The sequence below is a fragment of the Alligator mississippiensis genome, chromosome 5 (assembly GCF_030867095.1).
Source record: "Alligator mississippiensis isolate rAllMis1 chromosome 5, rAllMis1, whole genome shotgun sequence".
Taxonomy (NCBI): domain Eukaryota; kingdom Metazoa; phylum Chordata; order Crocodylia; family Alligatoridae; genus Alligator; species Alligator mississippiensis.
In genome coordinates, this window is record NC_081828.1 from 156,748,730 (window position 1) to 156,761,058 (window position 12,329).

The 12,329-nt window shown below is 42.3% G+C and overlaps 1 protein-coding gene across 2 annotated transcripts; it reads right to left on the reverse strand.

Moving 5' to 3' along the window:
* Positions 1–388: 388 nt before the first annotated feature.
* Positions 389–12,325, reverse strand: CBX3 (chromobox 3). 2 transcript variants are annotated; one of them, XM_006265353.4, is made up of 6 exons: positions 12,227–12,325; positions 10,962–11,012; positions 7,337–7,479; positions 3,739–3,904; positions 2,262–2,356; positions 389–1,039 (listed from the first exon to the last, which is right to left on the reverse strand). In XM_006265353.4, the coding sequence occupies exons 2-6, from the start codon at positions 10,983–10,985 to the stop codon at positions 913–915; spliced, it is 555 nt and encodes a 184-aa protein (XP_006265415.1). In that variant the 5' UTR covers positions 10,986–11,012; positions 12,227–12,325; the 3' UTR covers positions 389–912. The 2 variants fall into 2 exon arrangements, with proteins under 2 accessions (XP_006265415.1, XP_006265414.1); XM_006265352.3 differs by lacking the exon at positions 10,962–11,012 and having other exon boundaries at positions 12,227–12,322.
* Between the last annotated feature and the right edge of the window lie 4 nt (positions 12,326–12,329).

Genomic DNA, 12,329 nt, shown 5'->3' on the forward strand with positions numbered 1-12,329 from the left:
AGAGGGAGCCAGCAGTCCTCAGCACACTGTGGCAGCCTACTAGGGTGGAGAAGAGGGAGGTTGGACTGTTTGGCTGAAGGACTGCTGGCAAGATGGCTGCCTTCCCTCCCCCATTGCTTGCAATGGCTGTCTGTCATGTGGCCCCACCCATCCACCAATTGGCAACAAGGGCAGGGCAGCATGACACAGCCCTCACAGCTAATCAGTGGCAAAGGGCAGAACCACCAGGGCTCCTCAGCCAATCAGGGATATGGGGCACCCCCTGCCATGCTCTCCCAGTAAAATGGCTGCCCAGGCACACATTTTGCCTGCAAAATCAGGGAGCAGCACCTACAAATTAGGTAGGTCCCTAATTATACCGGTTCAAAAAAGTCAGTTCCTGTCAGTATAAAGGAAGAATATAAAACTATTTTATTGACCACTGTTCACCAGTATTTACAATAAAGTAAACAATATACAGTCTGATAACATTCAAATTACTACAAAGTTAGTTTTCATCTGGCCTCTTCCAGACCAAGTAATCCCAAATACTAAAAAGAATGGTTCTACAAGTTTAAAGGGGCTAGCTAGGGATAAAGAAGATACATGCACATCAATAATATAGAAGACTACAAAACATTGGTAAGTTTTCGTTTAAACATTTGTTATGACTCAGTAATAACTATGGAGGTTTATGAAGGTTTATAAAAGCTGTTACCTAATGTGGAGGAAGTAGTAGTATCAAATGCTCTCCTGTGATAAATGAAGTTGCAGAAAGCCTTTATTTACTTGCTGTTGATGCAAAACACACTACTCCAAAAAAATATCAAACTTGATTTTCATTAGAATGTATGCTTCTCACATTGCTAATAAATCAAATAAAATCAAAATCAGGTTTCAATATTCATATATATAAAAAAGCAACGCAAACAATTATTGTGCTTCATCTTCCGGACATGAATGCCAAGTTAGTCGTTCTTCATAAAAAGCGATTACAATCTGAGGACACTTCACATTGGCTTCTTTGGCCAGTACCAAATCTGCCTCATCCGAGTCTTTCCTATTATAGAAAGGGAAAAAAAAATCCTGACTTTTATAAAATAGTTGACAAGTACTAGAAAAGATGTACTTGAACTTGGTATTATAATAAGAATTAATGGATGTCAGAAAGTAAAGCCACAAATTTAAGTTCAGCAGCTTTCCTTCCACAGCTCAAACACTTAAAAGGATATTAACTAGTTAGTAATTTTGAGTCATTAATTTAATTAAACATTGTCCCCACTCTCTACCAACTTGGTGTTTTAGAAACATTTTCCTAAAAAGCATCTCAAACAGAGAAGAGAACGTATATGGAGAAAAAATTACTACGCAACAATGTACTTTATGCATTTGACACAGTGAAGGAAGAGGAGACAACCTCTTAATGTATTATTCTTTAATTATATGATTAAACTTCAGGCAGCATCAGACTTAAACTGACTGTGCCAGACTTGCAGAGAATGACCTTAACATATAAACTCAATACAACTTAAATGTAATGTAGTGAAACTACCTCACAGACTGCAGCCAAGCAGGTCGGTAGGGGTGAAGGACAACAAAACCAAACATGCAAGACTGAAGTGGTTCCGACTCTTGTGTTTTTAAAGCTTATGTTGATTTTACATGCCTGTTATGTACCTACAAAGTTTGCATACATGTTTGCTATCTGTAATAAGTTATGAAGTAACTAGCTACAAAGTAGAATACCTAAAAGAAAGATCAGAACTTCATTTCTTCAATTTTATTATTGTAGAATGATCTGTTTCTGCATTTTATAGTACGAATGTAACACTTGGAATACTTCTAAGACTTTAGAGTAAAATGAAAAGGAAGAAGGACCTTCTAAAGAACCGATCTTTAATGGTCTCAACAAGTCAAGTGATAGACTACTATTTTTTTTGGTCATTCTGCAAAGCATTTACCATAGAAGTGATAAAAAGCTGTCATTCCTATACACACATCCTCTCCTCCCCACACAGATATAGTATCCTAGTCTGTTTTTTTATTACTAATATTTCATCGGTCAATTTTATTTTTATTATTTGTTCAGGACAGGTCCTCTCAAATGCAGCTTTAGTTACATTTAGAGTAAGTATTCCATATAGCAAACAACCATATTACTATCAAAACAAAGCAAACAAAAACACTACACTAAATACACTACCAATGTTCGCATTTCATTCCAAGAGTGATTGCTATTTCACTAGCTTAAACACTTCAAATCGCAGCTGCAAAGCACTTACCACTTCATAAGAAACATAAGTTCCCCACTGCTATCTGTTGCTCCAATTATTCGCTCAGGATCAAGACCCCTTGCAAACCCTCTTGGTTTATCAACCTATTAAAAAAAGTCACATTTAGTTTAAAGTTAATGCTAAATGACATTTGCTTACTGTGCTGAATTAAAGATTAGATCACGCCAAAATTTCTTCTCTCATGGCTGCACATCAGACAAACCATTTCATGAGTGTTATTTAGTAAAGAAAAGTATTTATTACAAACATTTGTCTTGAAAAAACATGTAAATAAAGCAAGCAGCATCTTTCTAGGGTAAATGCAACGTTCCATGACTTCCACATCTCAGCTCCTTAGTTCAGCCACTTACCAGCGGGCAAAGAAATTAGCAACTATTTCCTGAATTTAGGAGCATCACTATTATTTTTTTTTTGAGCTAGAAACCATTTCTTCACAAAAAGCAAGATACAAACCTGAAACCAATTAAACCCAAGGAACTCAATTCTAGACTTCTCAATTCTGATGATTATTCCTGCTACCATTTTCTGAATGTTGCAATGTTGCAGAACTGACCACACCACAGAACTATGCAGTCATTATAATAGTCTTTATGTCACCCATCAGCCGGTCCATATGTCTTAAGAGAAATGGGGGCGAACCTTTAAGGCACGTGTGCCACAAGTTAGCCCCCACGTGCCACTGATTCCTTTTCTCTGTCCAATCTGCTGCTCTGCTTTCTTCTCCCTACCCTGGGCCTGATCTGTAGCTCTGCTTTCTACCCTACCTGCTGCTGTGGCCACCCCTGTCAGAACTTCTTAGCTTTCTGAAAACAGCTGTACATCTCTACTGAGCTGTCTACATTTCTGAATCACTACATCCAATTTAAAAGCTTGTAGGGATTTTAAATGTCTCCAGCCACTACAAATACCCTATTTTGCACACATCAACGCTTCACTTACTGTTGCCATGCTGTCCATTTACCTGAACTGCTTAGATCTTGCTGGACCTGACTGAATGAACTAAATGACCTGCATAAACTGCAATTTTTGCAACCTTACCATTTGTTTCAAAGTATGATACATTAGTTTAGAACCTTGGGATTCCCCACTGTTAACTTTCCGTCATGAGGCAAACTGATCATTTAACCCCCTTTTAACATTTTTATCTAAGCCATTTTTGATCCATAATTATTTAGAGCTTCTTTTGTACACCTCTGAAAAGACTAAATGAATTATGCCAAGTGACTTTCCTTTAACTCACTGTGTTGACATATCCAAAAAGACTGAGACTTTTCTTTTGCCAATACTATGCCTGTTAAACACTAACACATCACATGGTTCCTGGTGTTTTCTTATTCTGTTTTTAACTAATCATTCTAAACCAATGTTCCTTATAGGCAACAAAGACTTACTGATTTACTTCTCTGGCCTGGCGCCTTAAAAAAATATAAAGAAAAATATATATAGCACAAGAACATATACTTACGGAATCCCTTTTTTTCTTTGATTTACTGTCATCAGACTCACTATCTGATAAAGATTTTCTTTTGGCACCGTCGGTTTTTTCTTTACCAGCTTTCTGAGAGTTTAGAAAAGCTTCAATTAACTCTGGACAATCTAAGTTTTCTTCAGGTTCCCATGTGTTGTCAGCACTGAAACAGATGAAAGTATGAAATGTACATGAAAGTTCATGAAAAACTCTATTACTGCAATGGACCAACTTCAGGTCAAACTGAAGATACAAATCAAGCAGACATATTTGCTCCTATGACTGAGGGCTTTAAAAAAAACCTGGCTACTGCATTTAAATATGTTCACTTTTACTTAAACACCTTGGAAAAACCTGGACATAAAACCATGTAAACAAACTAGGTGATAAGAAAGTTAACTATGTGTATGCTCAGCTGTTATTTAACGTCAAGTGTATTAACTGCTTCTCCCCATCAGTTAAGTGCCAACTCAGAAGTCCCCAGACACCAACTGCTTAAACAGCACTGAACACCCAAAGACTGAATCCCCAAGACATTTCCAGCTACTGAAAGATGCTTTCCCGTCATCAGGCAGGTCCTGTAAATATCCAGACTACACAGGTTACCGTTCCATACATTTTGACATGACACACTCTAGGAGAGGGGTAGGCAAAAGGGGTGTGTGAAACGGGCTCTATTTGATTCGGATTCGGCCTAAATTGGGGATAGTGATTTGATTAGTGGATTTGGATTACTGTCCCCAATTCGATTCAACTGAATCTGAAGATTCAATGCCAATTTGGAGAATCAGTGATTCAGTCATAGACACAGCTTTAAGTGTTTTTTTCTACATACCTCGAGGTACCAGGCGTGGCTCATGAATGCTGCGACGCTGGGGTGGATGGAGTGTCCCACAGGAGCACAGCGCCCCCTAAATGTGCTTGGCAGTGAACCCGGAAGTGGACCGGAAGTACTACACGCCAGTCCGCTTCCCCAGTGGACCTGGAAGTGCTTCTGGTCCACTACTGAGTGGGCTGGGGAGCCCCCCACGTTCCTGTGGGATGCTCCATTAGCCCCACCATCGCAGCATTCACAAGCCGCTTGGTACCTTGAGGCATGTAGAAAAAACATTTAAAACTATGTCTATATCGCCAAATCTTTCTGAATGTCTATGAATCAATTCGGAGAGTTCCAATTCGATTCGGAGAGATTAAAGGGTCTCCTGATTCAATTCGGAGATTTGGCCACTGAACTGGGCTGAATCTCCGATGAATCGAATCGGGGACTGAAGCTTTGCACAGCCCTAGTAGGCAACCCCTGGCATGGGTGCCAGAGCATGACACGTGAAGACCTGGAACAGACCTAAGACCTGGAACCGACTGCCGCCAGAGGTGGTGCAAGCGCCTACTGTGGATTCCTTTAAGAGTCAATCAGACATTTATCTTGCTGGGATCCTGTGACCCCAGCTGACTTCCTGCCCCTGGGGCAGGGGGCTCGACTCAATGATCTTCTGAGGTCCCTTCCAGCCCTAATGTCTATGAATCTATGAAATTTTGCTTGGCATGTGTGCCTTGGAGCAGATGGCAGAGTAGGGAGGGGCTGGGGCTGTGCTGCCACAACAAGGATTGGGCCCGTTGTGGCTTCCCTCCCATTTGCCCTGGCACGCCAACATCTTACAAGTTGAGGTTGTAGGTGTTTTTTGCACTCTGCCCAAAAACATTGCCAACCCCTGCTCTAGGAAATAGAATGAAATCATAATATGACTACTTGAGATAACGTGAATGTGCACAGAACTGTGTACGTTCAAAAGCTAGACCAGGTACATACAATGAATTGCTTTATTTCCAGCTAAAGCATGATCTGCTCTCAAGTGGTGACATTCTGCAAGTCTTCTGTAGTGATTCACAAGTAGATATATATATACACACACACACACACACACACACACACACACACACACACACACACACACACACACACACAGAGAGAGAGAGAGAGAGAGAGAGAGAGAGAGAGAGACTTGGCAGAATTTGATTTTTTTTTTTAATGTTGATGGTTAAAATTGACATTTATGTTTAAACATTTCATTTTTATCCATTGACATTTTCAGGATCACACAAAATTAGAGGTGTGAGGGGCAGACAATTTAGTAATACAAAAAGTAAGTATCCATAAATCAATAAAACATACCTTCATACCCATGCATACACACAAAGTGGCTGTTGTAGGAGCTGGGGCTGTATGGGGTAAGGCTGTGCTGGGAGCAAGGGTTGGATGGGCAGGGCTTGTAGCAGCTGGGAGCCCAGTATGCTGCTGGCCCCTCGTTCTGCCCAGGTCCCAGCTGGGGCAGGGGCCAACCTCTGCAGAAGTCTGCCCTCATGAGGTAGGGGCCAGGCTAGGTCAGTCTCCCTGGGAGCTTGGTTTAGGCCCCAGCCACACAGAGGCCAGCTCAGGCTCCACAGCTTTGCCCCTGCCCCAAACATAGAGGGGCCAGGCTGGGTCAGGCTCTGTGGGAGTTTGGTCCCAGCCCCAATCATGCAGGGGGGTTAGGGGGGCAGGGCTAGCAGCAATGGGGAGCCTGGTGCTGCTGGCTGCTTGTTCTGCCCAGGTCCCAGCTGGGGCAGAGGCCAAACTCAGGCAGAGCCCAGTCTGGCCTCCACAGTTTGGCTCCTGCCCCAATCATGCAGGTGCTGGGCCAGGCCAAGCTGCACAGGTATTTAACCCCGCCCTAATCACACAGGAGCCAAACTCCCACAAAGCCTAGCCTGGCCTCCATGGAAGTTTGGCCCCTGCCCTGGCTGAGACCTAGGCAGAGCAAGTGGCTAGCAGCACTGGGCTTCCCACTGCTACCAACCCTGCCCCTCCAACCCCCCTCCTGCATTGGGGGAGGGGCAGGTGAACACCTTGGGGACCCCAGGACTTAAAAAACTGTGCGCGCTCCCCAGCTTAGTGGCATAAGGGGTCTTTACGTGTCCCAGCTCACAGGGACCTTTAAAAATCCCTGCTGGCAAGGCAGTCGGCATGATTACTGCGATCGCAGCTTAGAGCCCACCATGTCTTAAAATGAACATCTGTCAGAAGACTTTTGCAAGTGTAACGAATATCAAAAGGGACTTTAGTGTGCAGTACATCCCTCTTCAATACAAGTTTAAATAACATTTTCATTTAGTATAATGTCATATTTACTCTTTATCAGGCTGAGGAAGTGTCTGCAGTTGGCCTGTGCTCTTCCTGGATGGAATAATAAAGAAGCCAGAGGCTAGTGTACACGCAAGAAAGCCAGTCACCTCTCTACTATTTACTAGCTACAATCAATCCCCTCCCCACCCCCTACCTGTCTCTCACCCACAGACTACCTCAATTTACATTTTCACTGACTGGCTCTCTCACATGCATACCAGCCTCTGGCTTATTATTCCATCCAGAAAGCGCACAGACCAACTGCAGACGCTTCTCAGCCTGACAAAGGGTACTTGTACCCGAAAGCTTGCAAAGAAGAATGTTTCCCAGTATCTGAGTTGGTCTAATAAAAGATATTGGATTTTCCCGAAGAACCTTGTCTGCCTACTAAATTTTAGGTACTATCCAAGGATATACACATTGGGAATGCCTTACTCTGTAAATCCTTTCCATTTCAAGTAGTATTCAACCTTCCCATTTACGACACGTCTGTCCAAGACTTTTTCCACAACAAATTCTTCAGGCTCTGCCTCTTCAACTTTTTTACCTTTGCCATTCTGTTTCTTTCCCATCTTGTGCTACAAAAGAAGTTCAGAATTATACATGATGATTATCATTAATTTGCTTCATATAGTTACTTAAATGACCAAGGCCCAAATGTCTTCACTAGAAAAAGAACTTATAAACTTATTCATGCTATACCCACAGCTCAAATGCCTATAAGATTAGTGAACGAGGGAAGGTAATTTGAAGACTTTTTTTTGGAAGTTACTTAAGAAGATACTAGTGGTCAGTGTTACATCTTAACAAGGCAAAATATTTTTGGCTATGCAGTCAATACCACCTCTCCCCTCTGGATTTCATTTTCATTCCACTCCTTCCCAAGTGCCAAACACCCAGACCATTAACAAGAAATTCTAATAAATAACTACCACCCACAAAAAGGCAGTGCAAGAGGAACAGCATAAGAACAAATACAAAGAATGACAATGTTAAGGGAATTATGAGGAGAGGCATAGAACAGAAAGGGGATGCTACTCTGGCTTGAAAAGAAAGTTGAAAATGATTAAATATTAACCTGCCCTCCAAAAAAGAAAAAAATTCAGGACATGTTGCCATATCAAGTTAGATACCCAGCAGACAACTGCTCTCCATAGGACATAGACCAAGTAGCATTCCATAACTGCAGATCCCAAACATCCTTATTCATGTACCAACTCAACTTGCATTCAGATGTTACATATCTGCACAATCTGCTACACTTAAATACATGTAACATATAAAATTTTACTAATTAAAATTTTAGATAATTTATGTTACATAAGATATATTGTATAACATCATTTAAACTCTTAAAATTAATTACATCCACATCATCCTCAAGCATTCCCAGTTTAATAAGGCCCAATTAAATGTAGAAGGACACAGTATTTTTTTCAAAATTTCCCCATTTACAACCTTAAAAGGCTCCAAACAAGTCTATAATACTGTCACATTAAGCACCTTGGGTTCCATGAGACCAAATACAGCATTCTGGTTGCCATTTTGGAAATGTTCTTGCTGAGTGAGTATTCAAAATGGCAGTAACACAGCAGTTCAGCTCCCATACTGCAGTCCTGTGAGAAACTTATTTAAAGACTGACAGCACTGTTTTCTTACCTGATTTCCTACAAAACACCCAGGGCTGTTATAGTTTTACTCATAGTGCTATCTGTAAGTAGCACAGATAGTGAGAACGCAATGAAGCAGGTTTGAAACTAATTAAGCTTTATATACTTTCCAGGGTTTTGTTCCAGGGTGTTTTTTCTTTTTTCAGTACAGGATGCTATAAAGTCTGTCAGACAGAAAGTCATGTTTCTACCATCTATAATTGAAGATACTAAAGTTATTAGTATCTTCTTTCCAAAAGGCATTGATCTTTATGTTCCTTTTCATCAACTTTCCCCTAACATCAGCAATTTCAGATATCTCCTTAGCACATCCAAAACCTACATGTGTGTATAGCAAAATAAAACAGGGAAGTGAAGACTTTAAATAGCGAGTTTAAGTGTGAATATACAAAAAAGTGTGGTATTTAGGCTTTTAGGGCAAATTAGGTGCTGTTTAAAGAAGCTAGCTTCAAATGAGAAATGTTTGCACTGCCTTGCACGTTCCAGACATGTTTGAATGCAGAAATCAGGTCTAAAGTGATCCAACCTAATTACAATGGCATTTTTGGCCTCCAAAGAACGTAACCTAAGACTGAAACAAAGAGAAATAAAATAGGGGTATGTCTAGCCTCTCCTATAGAAGGAAAAGAAAGACATGAAAACTAGTGAAAAAGAGTAGAAATAAAAAATGATAGAGATGAAAGCACAGCAGGATGGTCATAGCTCTGTAACAGTAACCATATTGTTATGTTGGGCAAGGCTATTGTAAATATGACATACAAGTGCATATAATTTCTTGAGAGAAGTTCTTCTTTGGGCTAAATCTCCCCATCCCACCATTCTCTGAAAATGATTCTTCTTCTTGCTCTTATAATTTAAGAATCAAATCTCCTAGACTTCTAAAACAAAACACTTGAAGCAAGTGCATGAGAAAGGTAAGTATTTGGAAATCTTTATCGGACGTAACAGATTTATGTACGTCTCACAGGTACATCAGCAGATCTTCAAACTTTTCTTCTTGACCTTCTTTAAATTCTGTAATGTGCATTTTATACCATATGGCCCACAGAAAAATTGCTTATTCAGTTCAAATTTCTGCATGTTCTGTGGTTGCATGCTGTAATCCACATCTCAACCTACAAAAACACGCAACATTTGAAATCAACAGGAAGAAATGTCTCTAGAACTATCTGACCTCTTCTTCTAGGTCCCATCATTTTACACCAAAACCTGAGCATATTCAAATAAAGCGAACTTGCACTTTTTCATATTCAAAATTCACAGAAGAGACACGTACCTTCTTCAGTATATAATCACTCACCTTTTCATTTTATAAAAGTGAAAGATTATAACATTGAGGTAATATTGTAATAGGGAGGTTAGCTATATACAAGTGTCAGGAAAAAAGGGTCTCTTTCCCCTCCTATGAGTGTTTAGATCTACCACCACATTATTGAAGTTAGGGACTTGGGGAACTGGTATCTACTTGAAAATGTAGAACTTTAGCTTGATTAAGTATTTGTAAGCATTATTGACTGGAATCTGGTTGCAATACTCCTTAGAGTAAGTAAACCACAGCACTTAAAAGATAATGCAAACATTTAAAAGTTTACCTAAAATATAGTCAACTGCACAGTAACAAGCTTAATGGCATTTTTTTCCCACAACAGACAAAATTGTTCCTTTTCCAAAGCACACAGATTTGTTTGTCCATTTTTTTTCCCTTATTGGGTATATTTAACACTAGGCTTATGCACTTCTGTCCTTTGCAAACATGTCCTGTCATTTGTTGAGTGGACATCAGAACTACTGAGACATCCGCCTGCCCTAAATTCCAAGTTTGTGGTCCATCATTTGACAAACGATTCCACCATGAAAACTGTCCAGGTGAAGTAGACATTTGGTAACCTCTACAGTTATGAAACGCAAATTTGTTGTTCAATTAAACAATTTCAGTGGCAACCCTAGCTATACCCCATCACCTTACCTTTCTGTATTGGTATTTAATTTCAGAAATTGCTTGATTTCAGCAGTTTGTTCTAAACTCCTAGTGAAACATTAAGTGCTATTTTTATGTGCAATGGATGATATGGTGTGATGAAAGGAGGCTAAAAAAATTCAGTGTTTTCTGGTAATGGTTAACTATTATTCTAGTTGACAACTGGACAGCTGAAATGGAGTAGAGCCCTCCTTTAAAAAAAATTGAATGCATCTCATTAGATGGCAGATTTTTAAAGCCAAAGTCAATGTCCTTTCTCATAGCCTTACTTTCTGGATCTGAGATTTTAGTCAGAATAATGCTGGGGAGGGGAGATGTGGATGTATCTTTTACATAGAGATGCCAAGTTATAATTTTGAAAAAAAAATATGTTGGTTAAATCCTTAAATATTTTAGGTGTGCATGAACTTACCAATGTAGTTTTATTGGAGGCCATTTTTATTGCAGACTTGCAGAGCTTTTACTAGAAAAATGCATGACAATTAAAAGGAAGTTTACATTACTCAGAGAAAGGCATCTCAATACAAGCATGGTCCTTTTTCCAACCCCCATGTGTTCACTGTATATGACATTCAAGTGTGGATTCATCCAGAACAAAACTAGGTTGTTACTTTGTCTGGTGTAACCCAAGACCACATGGTGAAACTAGTGACATAAAACCTGCACTTGCACCCGTGGTTAAAAAATGTCCTTTTTACAGGACGTTCTGAGGCACAGGGATGTTTCAGAGGAAGCTGAGGACCACCAGGATGCCTTATATGCTTGAACCCAGAATCATAAGAACTCAGATTGGAGCAGTTAACCAGAAGACATAACTGCAAGCATTTGCAAGTTGCAAAAGAGAGATTTTTTGCTGGCAGCAGTTCTGCAATAGTGAAACAAGTAGCCAGAGTCCCCCGGGATCCTTCTATATAACAGTCAAGACACATCCAACCCCAAGGCTGCCACCTGATCTTGAAGTTTGCAAGCATTAGGACTGGGATGCTGACAGGGCCTATGGAGGAGTGAAATATTTAAGCCTAAAGATAAATGTATTGTTTGACTGCACCCAGGCCATCCCCCACCTCCCCTCCCCCCTCGTCCTCCATGTTGGGCCTCAGCCTGGCCACTTCTTCAGGGACCCCCCCCACCCCGAAATTCTAAAACGGCCCCGATTTCACTGAAAAAGGCGATGGATAAAGCTCCAGAGAAGGCCAGAAAATCCCCTTCGACTCAGCCCCGCCGCCCCGGGAGCCCAGGCAGCGCGAGGATCCCGGGCCCTGGCCCCGCGCGGCACAGCCCGGCCCGGCCCGCCCAAGCAGAGGAGGGGAGGGGGAACAAAGGCCCGTTGCCGAGGCCCGGGAGGGGGGGGGCGGGGCTGCGCCACGGGCCTGCGCTGGGTGGGTCCCGGGCGAGCGGGCGCCCCGGGGCGGCCTCACGCAAGGCCGAAGCTCCCCGGCGGCGGCCTCCTCCGGGCCCGCGGGCATCGCCACGTCCCCCATCCCCTCCCCGGCCGCAGCGCGGGCCCCGGCGCCGGCCAGCGCGCTTTGTCTGCCGCACACGGCCGCCCCGTGCCCTGCGGCTCCCCCGCCGGGGCCCCTCCTCGGCCGCTCCTGCCCGCGCCCCGTGGGGGCTGCAGCGGCGCCGAGAGCGGCGGAGCGGGGGACGAGAACGAGAGGAAGGGAGAAGGATACAGACTTCACGGCGGCTCCGCGGCGTCCCCGTCGCCTCCTCGCTCCCTGCGCGCACTGAGCGCAGCGGCATCCGCGGCAGGAGGGAGGGCGGGAGGGCGAGCAGGCGG